At 43.4% G+C, this 21,071-nt stretch overlaps 1 protein-coding gene across 16 annotated transcripts in view; it reads left to right on the top strand.

The window, feature by feature from the left end:
* The first annotated feature begins 17,612 nt into the window (after positions 1 to 17,612).
* The window catches only part of LOC119010272 (protein shisa-6), a 65,034-nt gene continuing 61,575 nt past the window's right edge, over positions 17,613 to 21,071 (top strand). For all 16 annotated transcript variants that reach the window (XM_037082280.1, XM_037082279.1, XM_037082275.1 and 13 more), the window contains exons 1-3: positions 17,613 to 17,736; positions 18,145 to 19,109; positions 20,766 to 20,926. In XM_037082280.1, the coding sequence (XP_036938175.1) occupies positions 18,583 to 19,109; positions 20,766 to 20,926 (688 nt within the window). In that variant the 5' untranslated portion in view covers positions 17,613 to 17,736; positions 18,145 to 18,582. The remainder of the gene's footprint in view (positions 17,737 to 18,144; positions 19,110 to 20,765; positions 20,927 to 21,071) is intronic.

The following is a 21,071-nucleotide window of genomic DNA, read 5'->3' as shown; positions in this document are numbered from 1 at the left end:
TTGAGCAAGCTTTAGATACTTAAAAACAAACTTTTTAAATTCCAAATTTGAACAAAAATATGTCTCCTTTCACATGTTTGTTCTAACCTCTTATAGAACAAGAAGAATGTTTGTTTCATATCATATAATACATATGCCATTACCTGTATTCTATCATATCCAGCTGTGGCCAGTGACTTAATCTCTGCTTTCATCAAAGTTGAGTTCCATTAATGACTTGCTTTTTGTTTCTATTTTTAAACCCTGACAAAATTAGCCACATCCCTTAAGAGCTGACACTAAAAAAATGTGTTTGAAGCAGGTTGATTTGCATTTTTTGCGTTCTTGCTTCAAATAAAACTGCTACTGCTTCTAGAATCAACAAGATTACATTTGGCAGTGTTTAAAGGTCGATGACGAGTTTCAGTTAAAGAACACGAGAGATCAGATTCGCCGATTTTTAATATTTTCTGTGATGAAAGCTGTGTATCCGTGTATGTCCTTGGTGGGGGATGACTGCAGTGTAAAGACTGTTAGGCGCCTCTGTGCAGCCTGATACGTCATTTCAGTGTTTCCCCATAAGAGGCAGTGTCAACAAGCAGACACGCTCTTTACAGAGACTCATAATGAAGGTCAATCTGAGGCTGTTATCCTCTGGAGTCTCAGGAGGGGAGCTACTGTTTGTCCTGGGCATGTCACACACACACACACACACACACACACACACGAGCGCGCACTCGCACACACACACATACACACCACATTTAACACACAAATACGTACACACCAAAACACATGCAAATATGAAAGCACACACACATGAAATTATGCGCATGCATGCCGACACAAACAAAGCCAGCTCAGCACAGCTGTGGCTTGGTTTTATGTGAGAATGGCCATCGAGGCAGAAGAGGTCGTCTCCCAGCATCACTCATGGGTCCAACCTTTGATCTCTCTGTCTCTCTCTTTCTGTCTCGGTCTCATCCACAGTCTCTCTCTCTCCAGGCCTTTCCCCGAGCTCCTGTTAGTGACCCCATCAGCTTCGCAAACTTTTTCCGTCATGGTCCTCCCCTTTGGCCAAAAAAATGTCATGAACCCCCACCATTTTTTTTTTTAAAGGGATTACTATTAATAAGGTGAAGCAACTAATATAAAAAAAGATCCAAACTGAATTTTAGTGAGATAAAGGTCAGCATGATGGCATCAGTAGGCAAAACCAATCATCCATTCATCGACTGGACGACAACCATTGAATGAATCACAAACTTTTTAGATAACCGAGTACATCCTCTGAATCTAGCTTTCAAATGTGAATATTTTCTGGTTTCTTTCCTGCTCTCTGACAATAGATATATGGATATTTTTGGGTTAAGAACAAACCATTTAAGGACATCATCTTGGGATTTGAGAAACACAGAGGACATTTTTCATATTCATTTGGATGTTATGTAGATTTACACATTGGACAGCCATATATTTAATTTACAAATTTAAAGGGGTTTAATGCCCCAACAGTTTGAGAACAACTGAGCTAAAGTCAGAAGTATTCACCCTTCTTTGCAACTGTAAAGTGTTTTTTTTTTTTTTTATATTTTTTGTTAATGAAAGGAAGAAAAATGGTTATTCAGGATATTTTAGGGATGCTCTTTTATCCTTAAAATCTTTTACTGAAAATGTTGATGTATGTATTTGACTGACACCAGTGTACAATGTACAACCCCAATTTCCAAATGTTGGGATGTTGTGTTGTGTTTTGTTGTGTGAGGTTCAGTCATTCAAAAGCAAGGACGAGGACAGGTTCAACACTTCATCAAACACGACTGTGTAAACGTCATAACCTAGTTGTACAAACACTTTTGCTTGTAAAAAGGGTAGCTTGCAGCTTGCTTGAAGGTTGATTTGAATGTTTTTTTCTGACTTGGTTGTTAATAATAATGGCCAGATAGACTGACAGCATTTTGTTAGATGGGGTTTTGATGAATAAGAACTTCATCATTATGCATCTAGACTTACTAATGCTGACATTTTCATGTATGTTTGTATGGACTCTTGTCCCAGTAGATTTTTGGTCGCTTTTTCAGGAAGACAAGGTGCAACACACGACACGTGTCCTTCAATGAAAAGAAATCGTGTACGCACATAAGCTAGAAAACTAATCTGATGTCTGACATACTGTGTTGTAATGCAGGCTGATGTCTGGTCATTGTGCTAACTATGTGCTAACTGTATCGGATGGAAAGTCGCTAAAACTTGCTGGAAAGTTGCGGACCTCTCACTGCAACAAGTGAAACTTCACTTCACTCATTCATTATTATGTATCGTAAAGATTTTTTTTACAAAATGATGTGTAACCAACTAGCTAAGTACACAAGTTCCCCTTGTACTACCAGAACAGCTCCATCAAGATCCATCAAGAAACTGACACAAGACTTCTGGGGGTGTCCTGTGGTGTCTGGCATTGGGACCCTGGCACTTTTTGGTCTCATGGGTTCGGTGGTTTGGTCTCCATTGACTGATTGATTAAACTTGTTCTAGCATGTCTCGTCGTTCCTGTGCTGATTTTGTTTTGTGGTTGAGCACACTGTACTGTGGTGGGGGCCCTGCCATCCATGAGGTTATATACGTGGTCTACAATGCTGCTTGGGTGGGTGGTGCATGTCAGGGGCACCCACCTGAAGGTTTCCGAGCAGAACATATTTTTCTCAACGAGACGATGAAGTTATTTACTTTGTCTGTTAGTGGTTTTATTGTTGTGGCTGATCGGAGTATATATACTGTTTATGAATAGAAGGCACTGCAGGGGTCTTAAATGTCACCAAATCCAGTTAGGAAAAAGTAAGAATGATGACAGCATAATACAAATATTCTCAAGTTTAGAATGAAAGCATTTCGTCCTCTTTCAAAGAATATCTTTATATGGCTTACATAGGAGTCGTTCATTTACTCACAACTCCATACAGTGAATGCTCACTCATAATTTTTTTTCCTGTAGTGAGCAGCAGATTGAGAAACTTATGAGTACTGTAATTGACAATCTGACGCACAATTACAATTCTCACACCTATGAAATGACACTCATTGCAAAGTGGGATTCTGTGCGTGCTGCGACACGACAACACATTTTTGTTTTCCTGCTGAATTTCTGAAGGGCACTTCATAGTCAGAGATCCAGTATGATTTAACGTTCAGGGAGCACCGGCATGAAACGGTGAAATACACATTTGTAATTTACAGGTGAATCAGAATCGACTTTATCAAACAAGATATTTGACTCACTGGAAGAGACAGGCAGCTAGAAACGAGGACAACAAAACCCGCCATGTAAGGTAAAGAATGGGGGGAAAAAAAAAAAAAAAGACCATGCAGTTCAATTTGAAATGGACATGTCTTAATGTCAGTTTGAATGACAACCTCAGATTGAGGCTGAGGAAACAATATCTATGGAGCTCAGAGAAAGACTCAGAGATGGCTTTGTTTTTCTTTTTTTTTTTTCCTGTCAGGCCTCAGGCAGCTTTCAATCCCCCATAGCAGTGAGACTGTGGCTGTAGATGGGAATTACAGTAGCCGAGGCAGTTTACATCATGTGAGTGCGGCCCTGGACATATGGATGGTGCAGAAATAGAGAGCCTCGAGCGCTCATTAGTATCCCACAGACCATAACACGTAAAGGCTTTTTTTTTTTTTTTTGCTTTCAGCATCAGCTCCTGTTTGTACTCTTTGTTCAATTATCAATGTCCACAATGTTGCTAAATTCATGCGCTGGGTTTTTCTGCAGCGCGAGCAATACGCTAGAGCGCATGAAAAAAAAAAAAAAAAAAAGTCTCTCAGGAGAGACGTCGGCTTTGAGGGAACTCTGGGTAATGAGCTGGAAAACTGCATTGATAATGTTGACCGTCACTCGGCAGACTGACGCGAACGTGTCAGGCTCGATAAATAATGTGTGAGGTGTGGTCTCGGTTTTGTGGATGCTCTCTGTGCTGACCCTCTCACTGCTCTCTGTATCACTGACGCTGTTTAATTATGTAAACCTATAGTCAGAGAGCGAGAGGGAGGGGAGACAGAGACGGTGGGGGGGTTGCTTAACTCGACGCTGGTGCGAAATTGTTCGTTCGTTTGTTTTCGGTGACCTAATGATGTTGCATCTTCTAATCTAGACGGAGTTCCTGCTTCACAAACGATCCTTCATTAGCAGGCGTGTGTCTGAAGACTGTCACGCAAGAAGAATATGCAGGAAAAAAAAAATCCTCAACCTGGCAATCTGGGCGTGAGTTGAAAATCGGAGACTTTAAAATGGATTTCGCTCTACAACAAAGATAAGGCCGACCTGAGAAGCAGGCTTTGCTCGAGTATGGAAAACGGAGCAGATATCAAGGAGCAATGGAAGGGTAGTTGAAAGGCCCATAAAGATAGAGGGAATTACGCGCATCGGTACGACAGCCTATTTGGAAAATGCGTTCTCCAGCGCTGCCTCTGTGGACCTTACTTCCACGGGGCCAAGCATGTGGCTGGAAAGCGGGCTGGATGGGAGCGCGGGGCGGGCAAGGTTGATCGTCGGTTCAAGGGAAGCCCGCGCGTTGAGAAAACGTTCTTATTTTGGCAGCTGTGACCCACTTTTACACGTTCATACTTGAGCTATCATATGAGCACTCACACATACACACACACCCACGCGCTCACACATGCCGTAACGCATCAGTGAGGAGGAAAACAGAGGCATCTGGAAACGTCGTCCTCTGGGAGGCATTGACATGATTTGCGGGGGCTCACTGCGTTTCCCATAACTTTGCTAGTGCAGCTCACTGCTAGGTGACTTCCCATGTGCGTTCGCTGCGGCAACTGATGGCTGCACACCTAATTGGCGAAACGCACAAGCAGACCTGCGCGGGGAGCCGAGGAACGCGCTGTACAGTAATGTAAGGAGGCATGTGAGACCACACAATGTATAAATAATTGTGCATTAAAGTTTAACTCTGGTTTAAGTGACTCCTCAGGAGTGAGTGGGAGCGTTTAAGTTCCCTGAGGCTCAGCTGGCGCTGAATCGACAAATGTCATCTTAGATGTGATGGTCTTGTTTGTGCTTTTAGAAGTCTTTTTTGAATTCCATAACGTATACTGCAAGCTCAGGTTATTGTTACTTAAGCAGCTCGGAAAGAAAGAAAAGAAACATTTCAGGGCATAAATGTGTAAAGTGTTCCCGTTTTTAAAGCCCCTTGTGTGTCACACTTCAACATTTTTGCCTCTGGTGCCCTCAGATATGTGAGAAGGATGAAGGACTGACTGATTACACGAAACAGGATGGCATTAATGTGATCACAAACAGCAGTTGTAAACCATTGCTTACTAGAGAAAAAATTAGATCACAGATGCTTTGAACTAGACTGCAGAGGCTTTTCTCCGTCAGTACAGTTTGTAACGGAAGTAAATTATCCATTTAAAAAGTGAGCTTCACATGCTGATGCATCCATGTGGGGCTCTGAGTTTCCACAATACTAAAAAATGTGATTTCACTTCCTAATGTGCTGTCATTGGTCTATGCACAGCGAGGTGATGATTTCTGAACTGTTGTTCTTTGATGCTTTTTAATCAAAGGATACAAAGTGACAAGAGAGATCTCTTGAGGGTGATGGGAGACGAGGGAGGAGCTTATGGGTTTTTTGCACCATCGTGTAATATTATTGATATGTTTCCAGTGAGATGAATGAAAGAAGAATCACAATTAATAATTTTACTTCCTGTAATGCTTGTTGATAAAGTTGTAATTGTAAGATTTCCTATTTTATAACTCAGTCCCCATGTTGAATATTGGTAATGTGCGTTTTTGCAAACCATGGATGTGCTTGAAACCTTACGCTTGATATGTTGCAACTTTACGTTTCTTGAGGTTCAGTTATCGATTTAGCATTTTTTACCTCAACTTGACATTTCTTTTTATGCATTTTTTAGATTTCTTTTCAAATGTTTTCAATTTTACATCAACTTTACATTTCTTCAGGTTCAGTTATCAGTTTTATGTTGATGTTAATGTGCTTATGGTTGGGTTAGGTTTGGACTCAAAAACCACTTGGATAGGATCAGGATGTTTTGGCTGACCCGGTTCTGTTGCTTTAAAATTAGCATTCTTGGCAGGAAGTGGTTTCATGCTTCTAAATGTTGAAATGCTTGTCAAGCTGCCACCAGTCTCTTCTCACCCTGACTTGAAAGACGGCTCAAACACCAGCTCGTCCTTATAACATATAACATAGCATACTTATTTAAACCCAAACCACAATCTTTTCCCTAAACCTAATCAGTTAGCATTGTTGCCTAAACCTAACCAAACTGGGAGATCATTATGAAGGTCTGGTGCACATGTCACCATGCTGCAACAGTCATAGTGTTTTGGGAACGGCGATATCTGTTGTTTGGGGAGTCATTGGCAGTCAGGTCATTCAGTCTTTTAGCTATGAGGATGTGTTGCATATAAATGCATTGCAGATGTGATATGACATGTTATATGTGACAGGTTATGATATGTATGAAACCTACAAATTTGAAGTCTGTGCAGCCCCATATGAGACAAACTGTGATGCACGGTGTATTCTGACACCTTTCTATCAGAACCAGCATGATATTCTTCAGCAATCTGAGCAACAGTAGCTCGTCTGTTGGCTTGGACCACACGGGCCAGCCTTCAACCTCCACGTGCGTCAGTGAGCCTCTTTGACCACTTTTGATAGATCCTGACCACTGCAGACCGGGAACTCCCCACAAGAGCTGCAGTTCTGGAGTTGCTCTGACCCAGTCGTCTAGCCATCACAGTTTGGCCCTTGTCAAACTCACTCAACTCCTTGCGCTTGCGCGTTTTTCCTGCTTCTAACATCAACTGTGTCCATGTTCACTTGCTTTCTAATATATCCCACCCATTAACAGGTGCCATGATGAAGAGACAATCAGTGTTATTCACTTCACCTGTCAGTGGTCATGATGTTATGCCTGATTGGTTTATTTTTAAAACATCGAGCAGCCATGGAGCATTAGTTTAGAGCCATGTTTGTGGCCACCCAACAAGTGTGAACGGTCACTTCCCTTTCAGCTCTGTTTTGGTCTCTTCCAAGTAATTTAGCCGCTGAAGAAGCAAAATTTGCTTTTTAGCCGGCTCTACTACGTTCACCAGGTAGTCAACTTGATGTCCCAAGCTCCCTGTCTGGGCAGAGTCAGCTCATAGGACTGGTAGCTGCCCGGCTAACTGAGCTAACTAGCCAACAACTGCTACATTTAGCAATAGTTAGCAGTCACTCTGGTGATGCAGCCTTTAAAAAACATAAACGTCAGTGTCCAACAATGATGTCATAAACACTGTTAACATTTTTCACAGCGTAGATTTGGAATATCGCAAGATTCCCTGATGACAATTGTAGCAGATTATGATAATCTGTAACTGATTACACTTTGAAAGAAAGCTTCCATCCCCTATATGAGTGTACCGTTCCCCAGGCACACTCACTACACCATCAACTCCCATTCATTATATTCTACAAAGCAGCACTACAGTAATAATCATTTATAGTCCCAACTGCTGAGCCCTGTGAATATATGGCCCTGATCAAAAGCCAACACTGAACATCAAACGGGCTCATTCAGTTGTAAGTCTGGCTGTAAATTAGTGAGACATTACAGCGTGCCAGCGCTGGTGCCAGGGACAGGAGCTGGGACAGGGTTTTAGACTAACAAGACAGTTATGGGAAATGATGACAGCGTGTTGGCAAGTGTCGTTACTCTAGACCTGACCTACTATTCATTCTGAGGAGGCAGCTGGAAACGGAAGAAAATCAGGGAGAAATTTTGACAGGGTTCAAATGCTTTAGTGCTCACAAAAATGATGTAACGCATTCATCGGTTTCACTCGGCCTCAGCTCACTATGCAGAGAACGCGTGTATTATGAGCTTTAATTTGACAGCGCGGGAGGCTAAAGCAGTGATATATGACACGAGAAACACCTCTTCATCTTGTCCTTTTTTGGGGAGGTGCTGTGTCTCTGGCGGAGAAGCTGTCTGCGTTTTATGTCTCCGCCCGGCTAGACACTCCACCAGTCCAAAGCCGATGGCTGGAACTTGTAGCGCTGTGGGCAAAAAACGGAGCATTATCAGAAATTCTTGACAAAGCACTTTCTTGAGTAGGACTTAGCAGCACGCATAGTTAAACTCAAGGGGACGGCTTCTCTTAAAAGCTCTTGTACCAGCCCCAGCTCTTTCTGCAATTGGGGAAACACAGTTTTCAAAAGAAATTGGGTCATGGTAATGGCAGGAGAACATGGCATGTATAAAGGATTGGCCCCTGGAGAGAGAGCAAGAGGAGTCAAGAACAATGGTGGCCTGCTCAGACGGGGCCGTGCTTCACTGCTTTGTCTGTGCTGTAACAGCAAAGTCTTGTCAGCTGAAAAAAAGAAAAAAAAAGAAAAAAGAAAAAAAAAAGTATTCCTCAGCCCTCCTCTGTGTTTCTCACATTAAGGTAATATGTGCCGTCTTAGGGCAGCGGGTGGGAATGGCGCTGATCCTGGGTCATTTCATAAACAAATAAGAAGCTTAAAGTGTTTCTTAGCCTCTAATGATTGTGAAGTTCAGAGATTTTCTGGATGAAAAATGGTCTTTTGGTGGTCATGTGGAAAAAAAAAAAAAAGGAAAAAGAAAATCCAAGGCACTCGGAACGTGTCTGAAGCCTTTATTCTGCATGGCCAGTCATAATTGCAAGCTTAAGAATACAGAGGGAAAAAAAAGAGATCCAAGGCACTCAAAAAATCAGTTAAAAAGCCTTTATTCTGCTCAGCTGGTCACTGTGAAGTTCCTAACTCGCAGTTATGACTACACAAACAGAAAGGCATGAGCTTTTAACTGGTTTCCGCAGTGCCTTGAATCTTACTTTAAGTTGATGATAAGCAAATCTCAGAAGTGGCCGACTGTATCAAGGATAGAACAGAATATAACGGAAAGAAGTAACAAGCATTTATAAAGAGTAGATGAACACTTTGTATTTATTTATAGCAGACTGTAATGTCTTAGGTGCACAAAATGAAGAGACTAGGATTCACATTCTCAATCCTGCATGTGGTTGGCAACAAACGGTTGCAGTTTGGTTAGCACACTGTTGTTTGGGATAAAATAAGTACATCATTTATGCGCACACATGCATGTTATTTACAGGATACTTGTGTTACTAACTTGAAGGAACTCATCGTTGACTTTAGGTTTCACATACTTTGATGCTCTGAATACTTCCTGACCTGACTTCCTATTTTGTGCCTGTTATAATTATTACAGCCACTAGAGGTCGCCACCTGACAACATAAAAAAACAAAAAAAATAAATAAAAACCTGCTTTCAGTTGAACCCTGTGGTTGTTGAGTATGGGCTGAAATATAAGCACAGAAAACAACATATATTATTACAACATGAACCAAGTCGAATGAGATAATCTGCTATACACTTTCCTGTGGCCACATGTGAATAAGGCAACTTTGGTATTACCAGTGTTAATTAAGACTGGTCCCCTGTTCTACTGAACACAAAGAAACCAAACTAATATTAATCTGACATCAAAGCAGCAAACAAACCCAGTCGTATCACTGTAATACCATACTGTGTGAGGAGCTATGCTACTGTCCAGCACTGTTGAAGACAAAGACATTATATGGGATCAAAATAATTGTTATTTCCAGGCACGGTCAAGCTCACATTAAGACAGCAGTTCTGAAGATTTCAGCGTCAAAATGGTAAAAAAAATCCATAAGTGAATAAACAAGCAGTTCTCAGAGAAGGAAAAGAAGGCCCTGGAACACTGTTTGAAGCTAGAAAGGTGGCAGGGTCCGCCACATTTAAACAAAGGAAAACAGCAGAAATTTTGCTGTTCATTTAGTTTGTTGAGGCAGAAAAAAACAAAATTCAGCCAATGAAGATCTGTCTCCTCTTATAAGAATTCATACTCCAAAACTGCATAGTGCACCTTTAATCTGGCTAACATATGAAACAATAAGTTGCCAGTCATATGAGACAAACAAAGTCATAGAGCAACCCTCCCCCAGTGCACTGAATTGAGGAAGGAAGTTTTTTTAAAATTTTTTTTTATGGCTTTTGAATTCTTTTCCTTTTCTTTGTTTTTTAACAAGATGAATGTGTTACATTGTCTCGCTTTAGGAATGTCCTTATTTTTTGCATGTGACTACGTTACAGGGTGTTAGAAACCATTAAAGAAGATTAATGAGGAGGGGGAACATATTGTTGCCCAGAATAGAATAATATATGATGAAAATAATGCAACCAAAACCGATATGATTCCATACACCAACACCAGCAGTAATGACACACCCGTAAGGAAAAAACAAGAGATGTAGTGATCACACAGCCTCATGCAGGATGCATCCTCAGTCTTGTTTATTGCAGGAACAGAAATGGATCTGAAACATTAATGGAACATTGTCCCAGTTGGTCACAAACCACAGCACACAGATGTAAAAAACTCGGGCTAAAACATTACCTTCTGTCTGCATTTTGGCCGCGTATAGTGCAGCTTTAGGCCGTGTGCGTTTGGAGGCGCACCAACACGAATCATGGCCTGTGCTATACTGTGCGCAAGTTTTTTCACCGCCGTGTGCACATCTATATCTCATGTCGAAGTCCCAGAGAATAGTTCAGTAGTGAGTTTAAATTTTTCATCACAACAAGTACGGATGGCATCGTAAAACGCCGTTACCAAGCAACTGCTTCTCAGCCTCCCAATCAGCAGCGTTGTTGGTTTTAGATTCAGAGACAAATACCATCACGCTCTCTTTTCCTCCTCTGCACGTCACTCAGTGTTCAAAAACACACACTGAATGGATTAATTTGTTACATAGTAAATGCAAAGACAAAGTGCTTTTGATCAAGAAGTCTTTCAGTTAGGGTTAGGCCCCTGAAGCGAAAATCGATTTCTTAAGTCGGTCTATCAACTTCATCCTGATGTGTATGAGCCATCCAGGAGATACTGTAGGTTTTATAAGAGAGGCTTTGACTTTAAATAGAAATCTTTTGGTCCCGTAACCTGCTGCCAGTCACACCACTGGTGACAGTGAAAAAAAGATGCTTATGCAAAGCATTTTTTTCCCCCTACTGTTCCTGTCAGGGAGCTTTTGAAATCCCTTTTCTAATGAGAGCTGGCATTCCACCTTCCTTCAGTATTTCCTCCGGAGGGGAAGCAGGGAGGGTTAGTGACAGAGGGATGACAGCAGCGAAAGTGCCGCAGTCAGGAAAAGTCTTCTGCTCTCAGCTCGTACAGAAGTCATACTTGGCTTTGAGATTTGTCTTTTTATAAACAATGTCATATGATTGCAAGGCGGCGGTCAGCTGTGTGACCTCCATCTGCAGCAGCGATATCTGATCTGGCACCACTGGCTGCTCCTGCAAAGCTCTGACAGGCGGTGCTGATGGAGGTGGATTCAGGCGACTCTTAAAGGTCCCGTAATAATCCGTTTCTGTTTTGCTCAGGTAGGATCATTTACTTTGGATATTCTGAAAACCAATGTAGTTTAGTTGAAATTATTTTAAAAGAGCAGGTCAACCAGAAATTAGAACTACCCACGTTTCCTCTTACCAGCACGGCTATTTATCCATCTAAATCTAGATAGAGTTTTGGAGATATCTAACGTAGAGATGTCTGTCTTCCCTCCTATATAATGGAACTAGACGGCAATGTACAGACCTTGTTGTGTGCAGTTTCATGGAGGAACTATTTTCTTTCTGCTTAACTGCACCATATCACTGCGCCAAAAGAGAAAGGTGTCTACTCAACGATGAGACGCGCAGTGAGAGAGAAAATACTTTCTAAATGTAACTGCTCAAAACAAGGCCTGTGGATTATCTTGAACTTGATCACGACCTCTGGAAAGAGACTTTGCTGACGAGTTATGCTATATTATATATAAATGGTTTTTTTTTACCTCTTTGAGCACCATCACTTTCTCTTAGATGGAGAGAAAGTTTTCAAGAGGCTGACACACGGTATTGGGTTCATGAGAATGAGACACTATTTTTAAGAAAACGCATGTGATCGAAAGTCACAAAAAGCAACACAACACAGCGCCACCCATAGAGTGTACTCACTACAGGCTTCCCCTGGATGAGCTGGCTAATTTACGGTTTAGGGCCCAACTCACTTGAATGGGGATTAAATCTAATTGTGCAGCTCCTCCAGACTTTCTAAATTGTATTTGGACAAACGGCTCCAGTTATGATGCAGGGTTGTGACAGTCAAAATAAAAAAAATGCATCCAGTGTTTTATAGACGCCTCTCGCACAATGTTAGCTTATGGGAGAAATTATTGTATTTACACGGCTTGGCCACTATGAAAACTGGCTTCAAAGCCGGGCGCTTTTCCTGGAGGTTCATCTCCTGCTCTGTGTTGCTTATGTACTGACATTGCGAGTCAGCTTTTCACCTCAACAAGCAATAATAGCCTGATGGCCGATATTGCCAAAACTCACACCAAAACAATGCAGATGGATAAAGAAAACCACAGGTAACAATGAGGCTGGTAGTATTCTATGCAGCCCAGTTGGCAGAGGAAATGCTGTCAATGTACATTTCTGCAGACCATAGATATGTTGAAACCTTAAGTTCTGTTTTCAGTTTTATTTTGTGACAACTCTGTGCTTATGCTCTGTTTAGGTTTATACCAAAAAACCCACCTGGTTTAGCCAACACCATGTTTTGGCTTAGAATACACAGATTGGTCGCAGAAACACGGCTGGAAATTCCCAAACCCGCAAGTTCCTACTGAAGATCATAAACTGTAATCGTTTTAAAAGAGGGAAACAAAATCCATATATAGTTTTACTATATATATTACTAAAAAAAACTGAAACAGCTGGATACTGTAGGTTTTAGCAAAACAAATAAATACAATAGTGCATTCCTTACTTTCGGAAGCCAATGTTACATATTTTGAGCTTCACATCACACTGTGTGCGTTCATGGTAATGAGGGAACATGTCAGCCAGTGCAATGATGTGGCTCATTTGTGCGTTTTTAAGAGTTTTTGGACAACAATGGTGCTCTGTGGGAAAGAGGACGAAGACACATCACGATGTGATACACACACAGTACTTAGTTAGTAGTTACGTTACAGTCACTGCTGGTTTGGGGTCTAAGAATATTACCGGCCTTTTTCTTTAAATGAACCTGTTCACAATGCTCTGTCCCGACCAGCTGACACTTTGGTCACGTCCAAGCTGGGGACACACTATGTGATCCAAAGCTCGATCTGAATCCTGATTTTGCCACATGGTCATTTTCAGCACAAGTCTGCGCTTATTTAAATGTACAGGGCAGGTCATCACGGACAGTAGACACCGAGCAGCTTTAATTAGTGTGCCCTCACCTCCTGACCTGCTGAGTGCTGGCTTTCACATTTAAACACTGCAAAGTGGCCCCACTGCAAAGGTTTTCTAGGAACTCTTTCAGCACATCCATACATCCTGGCCAACTCAGCAACAATTTGAAATCAAGGCAGAGTGTTGGTAACGAGTCCAGGCCAGCTGTGTCTGCAACCCAATCAGCATAGCAAATGTTGACAATTCACACTTCTTAAAACCACAGATCTTTTGCAACTTCATATTTTTGACAACGCTGTGCTAATGGTCTGGTTATGGTTAGGAAAAGATAATTTTATTCTTTAGCTCACCTGTTTCTGTCTCCATAAACGCAGCAGGAAATTCTCCCCCCATTTCGTTAGACATACGCAGTGGTTTCAGATGTACAAGAGCTGATACGCCCTTTATAATGATGGCAACTCTGCAACCACCATCCCCTCCACCTCCTGACATGAGAGTTGGCTCATATATATAAATAAACATGGCACCTAATGTAGACATTTGAATATGGTACACGTGAAGCAGAAAAATGTTTACTAATCTGTGGTTTGCAGAAACGTCAAATGGCAACATTTTATCTGGTGAGTCTATTACTGTCCTACACACAGATTTTTTTTGCCACAGCAGCCAAAGGACAGCAATATTACAAATAAAACCCAATAACAATAGTAAAAAATAAACAATAGAATAAAAATAGAATTGACTCGTATATACATGAAAACATGATATTGTACCATGGAATGGAATTTTATTTGTAGTTCAGTTATGGTGGAGGAGGTCGGATACATTTCGAGCTGTGAAATAAACCTAAAAACACAACATTGTCACATCATGACCGTATAACGTTTTAGTTCCAATTTGGTGTCGACCAACTCCTGAGAAAAACGTCTGGCTCTTTAGCTGCTGAACCTCACCAGCTAGTCGCTTGCTGTGTCTGATATTCAGAGCTGGGTACAGAATGTTCCGAGGGCTTTTTCAGGCCATTTTGCTGAAAACAACTGCCTGCTGCTGCTGGAACCAAGGCTGGAGAGGGAGGAGCTGAACACTTGGGTCAGTCTTTTAGTATAGGAATGTTTACTGGTGGGGCTTTAAAAGAGTTGAGACCTCACCACATGGTCCTAACATTGGAGGACTGCAACGCTAAGGTTCGGATGTTGCAGAAGAATGCTCAGGCAATTTCTTCTCTGCAGCAGCAGCTGTTCATGTGAATGTTTACAGAATACGTTTCAGATCCAGAGGAGATGCTGCACAATACGGCCGCCTAAAGTCCATCGTTGAGCCCCGTTTCCTTCACCAGCAGTATTTTCTCTGCTATGACACTGAAAACAGCCATTGTTTGCTGCTGCTTTACACTGTTACGTGTTGTGTTTGCTGTTCGCCTTTTCTTTGTGGCCACCACGAGTTGAGATGAGCCTCTCCACTTTGTGGATCAAAGTGCTAGCTTTGCCGCCATGCGAGTGCAGAGTAGGCCATATTTCTATCGGGAGCAAAGTCGGGAGGAAGGTGATCGAGCCCGAGTTCGTCTGAGTCAGGCTGCCGAGTGACAGAAAAGTAAATACTGTGTCTCTCCACGGTTGTTTTGTTGCACACGCACCTGCACACGTCCATGCACACACTCTGTTGAACAGATCGTTTGGTGTTAACTTTGTTGCCAAGCCATCGTTCCTACTCAGCTGTGTAGGAACCAAATTCGAATCCACAGGTCAGGGTTCAGCTCTGTCCTGAATAGGGTTAGTTTCTTGAATATTCCTCATGTTCTCCATGAGATCAGGTCTCACACACACACACACACACACACACACACACACACACACACACACACACACACACACACACACACAGGCACACTGATTATTCGATTAATATATTTAAGTGAAATAAATCTTCACTGTTCTTCTAGAAAGGTTAAACATTTGATAAATATTTACACTTTAAAGTGCACTTTAAAGCACACCAATTTTTATTATGAATATACTGATTACTATTAATAATTGAAACTGAAAACACAGCAGTATCGTCAAACTTGGTGTGACACCTTCTGCATACAGAACTAACCCTCGAAGTTTCTACATCTGTGCAAAACTGAACTCGGGGCTCTCTCCGCTGAGTGCACAGCTCACTGTGCAGAACTCATTTAAACATCTACTACTTATTCTGCATGTATTTATTTTCCCCTCTGCTTTGCATGCCAGTTGTAACACTGAATCCCAGCTGCCGTGTGGACTGGAATTTTTTTATTTTTATTTTTTCAATCTCGGTGTGCAAAAACATTCGAACGAGCATCAGACAACTGCCTCTGACTCGTGTCCACGCTCTCTTGATGGTTGCTGTGTGTACGTTTGTCTGAGCCTGCAAAGCTGCAGATGCTCATTAAATCCATTGATGGAATGCAACTAAATACAGTACAATTTGAAGGTACCTGTATTCCATTTTCGGGTATTTCATTCTTCCATTCCACTACATTTTGGATGCTCACATTGTACCCTGTACACCGTTATATTCATTGGGTAATTTTTGTTATGAGTTACTTTGGAGATTACATACTGCGTCAGAGCCAAAGTATCACATGTTTTATGAATAATCTCATGAAATAACATGTATTCCAATAACCAAAAGACTATCAGATCCGATAACCAGTCGAGCCATTAACAGTATGTACATACATGTAAATATATGTATGATTTACTTTTACTTGTACTTTAAGAACATTTGATATCAGATACTTAAAGACTTTTACTCGTGTACTTTTCGTGTGGGTGACTTTTTGCTTTAACCAAAGTAATATTTCATACAAAACAACTTTTAAATATGACTATGACTACAACACTGATTAAAGGTACATACTCATGACAAGTGATGGCAATTTGCCAGACTAACTGCTGCTAACTGTAGCTGAGTGTTGGGGTATTTTACACCCATAACACTGGAGCTGTGGGCGCAGGGCAAGCCTCCCCTCACATGTTGCCTCTTTAACTCTTAAGCTGTTCAGTTTTTTTTTTCTCCATTGTGACTTCTAGAGATATATATCGTGTGCTGTTTGCCGGAAAATGGAAGTAGCACTGAGTTTAAATCAAAGCCCGCAAACACAATCACGTTTTAAACAATGTCTACGACAAACATCACATGTTGACTGTACATAAACAGAGGAGAATGAAATCCCTCCAGTAAACCACCTTTGGATTTTTCTTTCCTCCAGGGTCTTATGACATTCTCTCTCTCTCTTTCCCTCGCTCTCTCTCTCTGTCTCTTCTGATCTTCTCTGGTGCCTCTTTGGCCCACATCATTACAGCCTCTCCCTGTCTGCCAGAAACCCTCCCCAGAAACAATGTGCTGTATTCTCCTCACGTTGCATGCGTTTCCCAACCAAGGCAGATAACTGCGATTTAAGGTCCCACCCCCCCCCCCCCCCCCCACCCCCCGCTCTCACCCTGCAGCCTCCACACCTCCTCTGTACCCGCTGATGTCGAGACACCCTCTGTACTTCTTGATCTCAAAGTGTGGTGCGCAAATCTGGTGTGCAGGGTAGAGAGCCGCAGCCCTGTACCTGCTGATCTGTTCCTCCTATCTGGTCGAAAAGGTGTGCTAATGGCTGAAAGTGAATGGGTGAAAAGACCTACACACCATATAGACATATACATGGTTTTCTTTGATGACCATGGGTACAGCTGAGGATGAAAAAAGCATTCTTTAACAAGCTGTATATAGGAGTACAAGAGTGTGAGTGCAGCAGTGTTGAAACACAATTCCCTGCTAATTTAGCCCTATCAGTTCTCTGTAATCCCCCAGGTACCATGTCTTGGCTACAGACCAACATGAACGACTTTATCTGGAAATATGGTGTATTAACCGAGCAAGCACGGCCAATTACTGTTGTCACCCCGAGAAACGGTGCTTGTTTACAGGCATGTTGCTGCAACAATGATAGCAAAAAGAGGTCGAGGGACTGTGAACGCGAGTGAACGGGGAGAGGTGCAGAGAGGAAGAGGGAGGAAGAGCAACCCCTGTTTTGTGCGGACAGAGGTCTGTAGCAGCCATTTAATTTCCAAGTGTTAATGCCTATAACCAGGCTTGCTCGGAGGAGGAGGAGGAGGAGGAGGAGGAGGAGGAGAGGGCTGCAATTTACCGATACTTGGCTGAGTTCTGACGCCAGCACTGAAGTGATGTAAGAGACGGGAGGGAGGGAGAGAGCCGAGAAGGAGGAGAGAAGAAGAAGAGAGAGAGAGAGAGGGGGAGAGGGAGAGACACACACTGAGAGAGAGAGAGAGAGAGAGAGAGAGAGAGAGAGAGAGAGAGAGAGAGAATGGTTCAGAGCTCTGATATTCTCCTCACTTTTCGGAGACCCTGACAGAGAGCAACTCCCCAGCGGGTATCCTAACTGAGGTAGGCTGCCTTTTTTTTCCCACTCTGCCACCCTTTGAATATTAGAGAAAAAAAAGAAAAGAAATTAAAAACATAAAAAAAAAGAAAAAAAAAGCATGTTAAAGTTAGATTTGAATTTTCGTTGAAAAACGTGATCAGAAATGTGATGTTCCACGTTAAGGCAGCACGCGTGCATGTGTCAGACACTGCTGCCGCTGCTGCTGTGTGGGTGTCGCTTCGCCAAGTTGAACGCGTCGTGCAAAACTGCAGACCGCGAGAAACGACCCCGGCCGCGGTCGTTCCTCGCGACTGCGGTCTCGAGGCAAGTTCGCCGGACGTGTGTAGAGGCTCGCTGGTTAATTGGTGACGCTAGCTCTGACGTGAGGAGAATGTCTAATGAGCGCTGTTTGGCTTCTGTGTTTCCTCCAGCCCAACTCTCTTAACTTGAGCGGAGCCGACCGGGGCTCCGGGCACCAGCACCTTGGACAGCGACGCGAAGCGACTCAGCAGCCTCCCTCCTCCCCGTCAACCACACACATACACACCGCCCCCCCCTCCTCCTCCTCCTCCCGGTCAGGATATGGTGCTCTCCCGCCGCTGAGCCCCGACGGGTCGCAATGGGCTTCAGTTCGTCCATTGCATGGTAACGGAAGAGAAATGCCCTTGGTAACGGTCCACACCGAGTTGCATTCAGCATGACGGCGGCGCAGGAGACGACTGAGCGAGTAGTGGAAGACTCGGTGATGAAACTTCAACGAGACTAAAGCCCTGCATGTGTGCCCTGAGTTGAAAAGCCGTAAAAAAAAACAACAACAACACAAAAAACCCCCCCAAAAAACAAAGACTTGAAGAGTTTCTCTCACTACCATGGGGACACGGCACCTTTTGTTGCTGCTCATATACCTGGACCCGCTGAGCGTGCTGGGCGCCGCTACGGGCGGGAAGAAGCCCAAACAGCCGGCCAAGAAGCCTCCCAAAGCCACCGCGGTGCCCACGGTCGTCCCGCCGAAGACCCCGCAGCCGGCGCCCGCCAGCAACCACGACACCTGCCTGGGCTACTACGACGTGAGCGGACAGTATGACAAGATGTTCGAGTGCAACAACACGGACCACCGGTACTGCTGCGGCACATGCTACCTGCGCTTCTGCTGCGAGTACAAGAAGGACCGGCTGGACCAGAAAGCCTGCACGAACTACCAAACGCCGGTGTGGGTGGTGACGGCCGCCCCGTCGCCCATCCCGACCGGCGAAACGTACGATCCGAGCATGGATCAGACCAACACGGCGGTCTATATCACCTGTGGGATCATAGCCTTCATCATAGTGTTGGGAGTGTCGGCCAAAGTTGCGTACGACAAAGCCACAGAGCCGCCTCAGGAAATGAATATACACAGGTGAGTGTGGAGAGAGTCTGAAATCCCATGCAGTGTGTGTGTGTGTGTGTGTGTGTGTGTGTGTGTGTGTGTGTGTGTCTGTGTCTGTGCAGCACACATGTTCTCTGCTTCATGTTGCCTCTACCTACACGTGCTGTGTACAGAATGGACAGACTGACAGGGTTCAAAGGTCAAGACTCATGTCAGAAACAGGCCTAGAGTCATGACAAATGCAGCAGACACTGATGCACTATAGACTACACATCACAAGAATTCTATCTTTGGCTGAGGTCAGAGTGTGTTTCCCTGGCATCAGACATAATGGACCAGAAATGGTGCTGCTGGTATGTCTCACTTAATTAACAGATTGTTATCTGAAGCCAGGCTGATGAGCACTTTTCAGATCAGGTTCTTCTGTCAGATCCGCAGCAGATGTTAAAACCGTGCAAGCCCAAAATAATTACGGAGGAGTCGAACGAGAGCCATCACCAGTGATTGTGGTAGTGTGTTCAGGAAGAGAGTGTGTGTGCATCTGTTACGTGTGGGAGTGAGAAGGACTGATGGCCAACATAGAATCATAGAAATCTTTCTTTCTGCCCTCACTTGCTGGGATAGAAAATTATTATTATTTTTTTTTAATTTAAAAATGGCGTCGCTCATGTTTGAATGGAACTGTGGCTCAGATATCTGACTCAGGAGGCCACCGTGTCAAGGCTGTCAAACATCATCCTTCGTGACCTACCATCAGTCTTACCCCCCCACCCCCCCCCCCCCCCCCCCCCCACCCCACCCAGCTCCACCCTCTGCACATCACCTCCTCTGCTGCCTCCTGCCTCCTGCCTCCTGCCTCCTCCTGGGGCTCTACCATATGAGAGTTATCATACATGAGTGGACCACATGTTGTAGGCTGTAGCCACATCAGTGAACAAATGCTGACACACATTATTTCCTCAAGATTGAATAGCTTTTTTTTTATTGGATGCATTATTCAACACTTGAGCAATCTTAAGACTGTGAATAATGGATAGTGTTAACGTTAGGGCTGTATCAAGGTCGGGTGACATGCATGCACCACTGCACATTCAATAAGTAACAGGAAGAGACGGCAAGGGGGGGGGGTAAAATATTAATTTAAAAGCAAAGGTTACATCGGCGATGCATTTGTCGTGCTAAAGCTTTGAGCTGCTGCAGTGCCGCAAAAGTAATTTGATTTCCCTTTTCAAAAGCGATGCCAGGAAAAGCAAACAAACACTTTTTGAACTTTCTTTCATCGTGATTGCTTCTCCCTCTCTTCCACTCTCCCCCCCCTTGAGGGCTCCATCCTTCCATATGCACCTGGTGCGGTCTGAAAAACATTCAAATTCAACCCAATTAGACGAGATACTCGTGCATCCAACGGTGTTTCTCTTGCAAATGAACATTCGTCATGTTCCCAGACGTGGAAAAAAAAAAAGAAAGAAAAAAAAAGAGAGAAAAGTAGAAGAAACAGAGCAGCCTGAATTACTCATAATAGCACAACACAGTCTTAACAATTAGCAGCCATTCGGCGTGCAGAAAACAGACGTGCTATCACTTCATGTCTAACTCGGTTCAGCTGCACCCAAAGAGGAAATGTGTACAAGAAGCGAAACGCAGTTTTGCTGCAGTATTAACACCCCTTGTTTCTCCGGTTTGCAGGGCCCTTGCAGACATTCTGAGGCAGCAGGGGCCCATCCCCATATCGCAATACGACTGTGAGAATTTCGCAGCGATGAACGGCTCACCCAAAGACAACACACCAGTCAGAACCTCATCCAAGAACCACTACACGCCTGTGCACACCTCCAAATCCAACCACGGTAAGAGTTCTCCTCTCTCTTTTTTTCAATACTCAAAGCCTCACACAAGCATTCGGTGTCATGACTGTTGGTCAAACATAGCCGAGCGGTACATTTCAGCAGTTTAGCCCTTTGCACACATCGCTCAGTGTTGTCTGTGGGAAGC

Source organism: Acanthopagrus latus, chromosome 20 (genome assembly GCF_904848185.1).
Source record: "Acanthopagrus latus isolate v.2019 chromosome 20, fAcaLat1.1, whole genome shotgun sequence".
Lineage (NCBI taxonomy): Eukaryota > Metazoa > Chordata > Actinopteri > Spariformes > Sparidae > Acanthopagrus > Acanthopagrus latus.
Note: the sequence above shows the minus strand (reverse complement) of the source record. Positions and strands in the feature narration are given on the sequence as shown.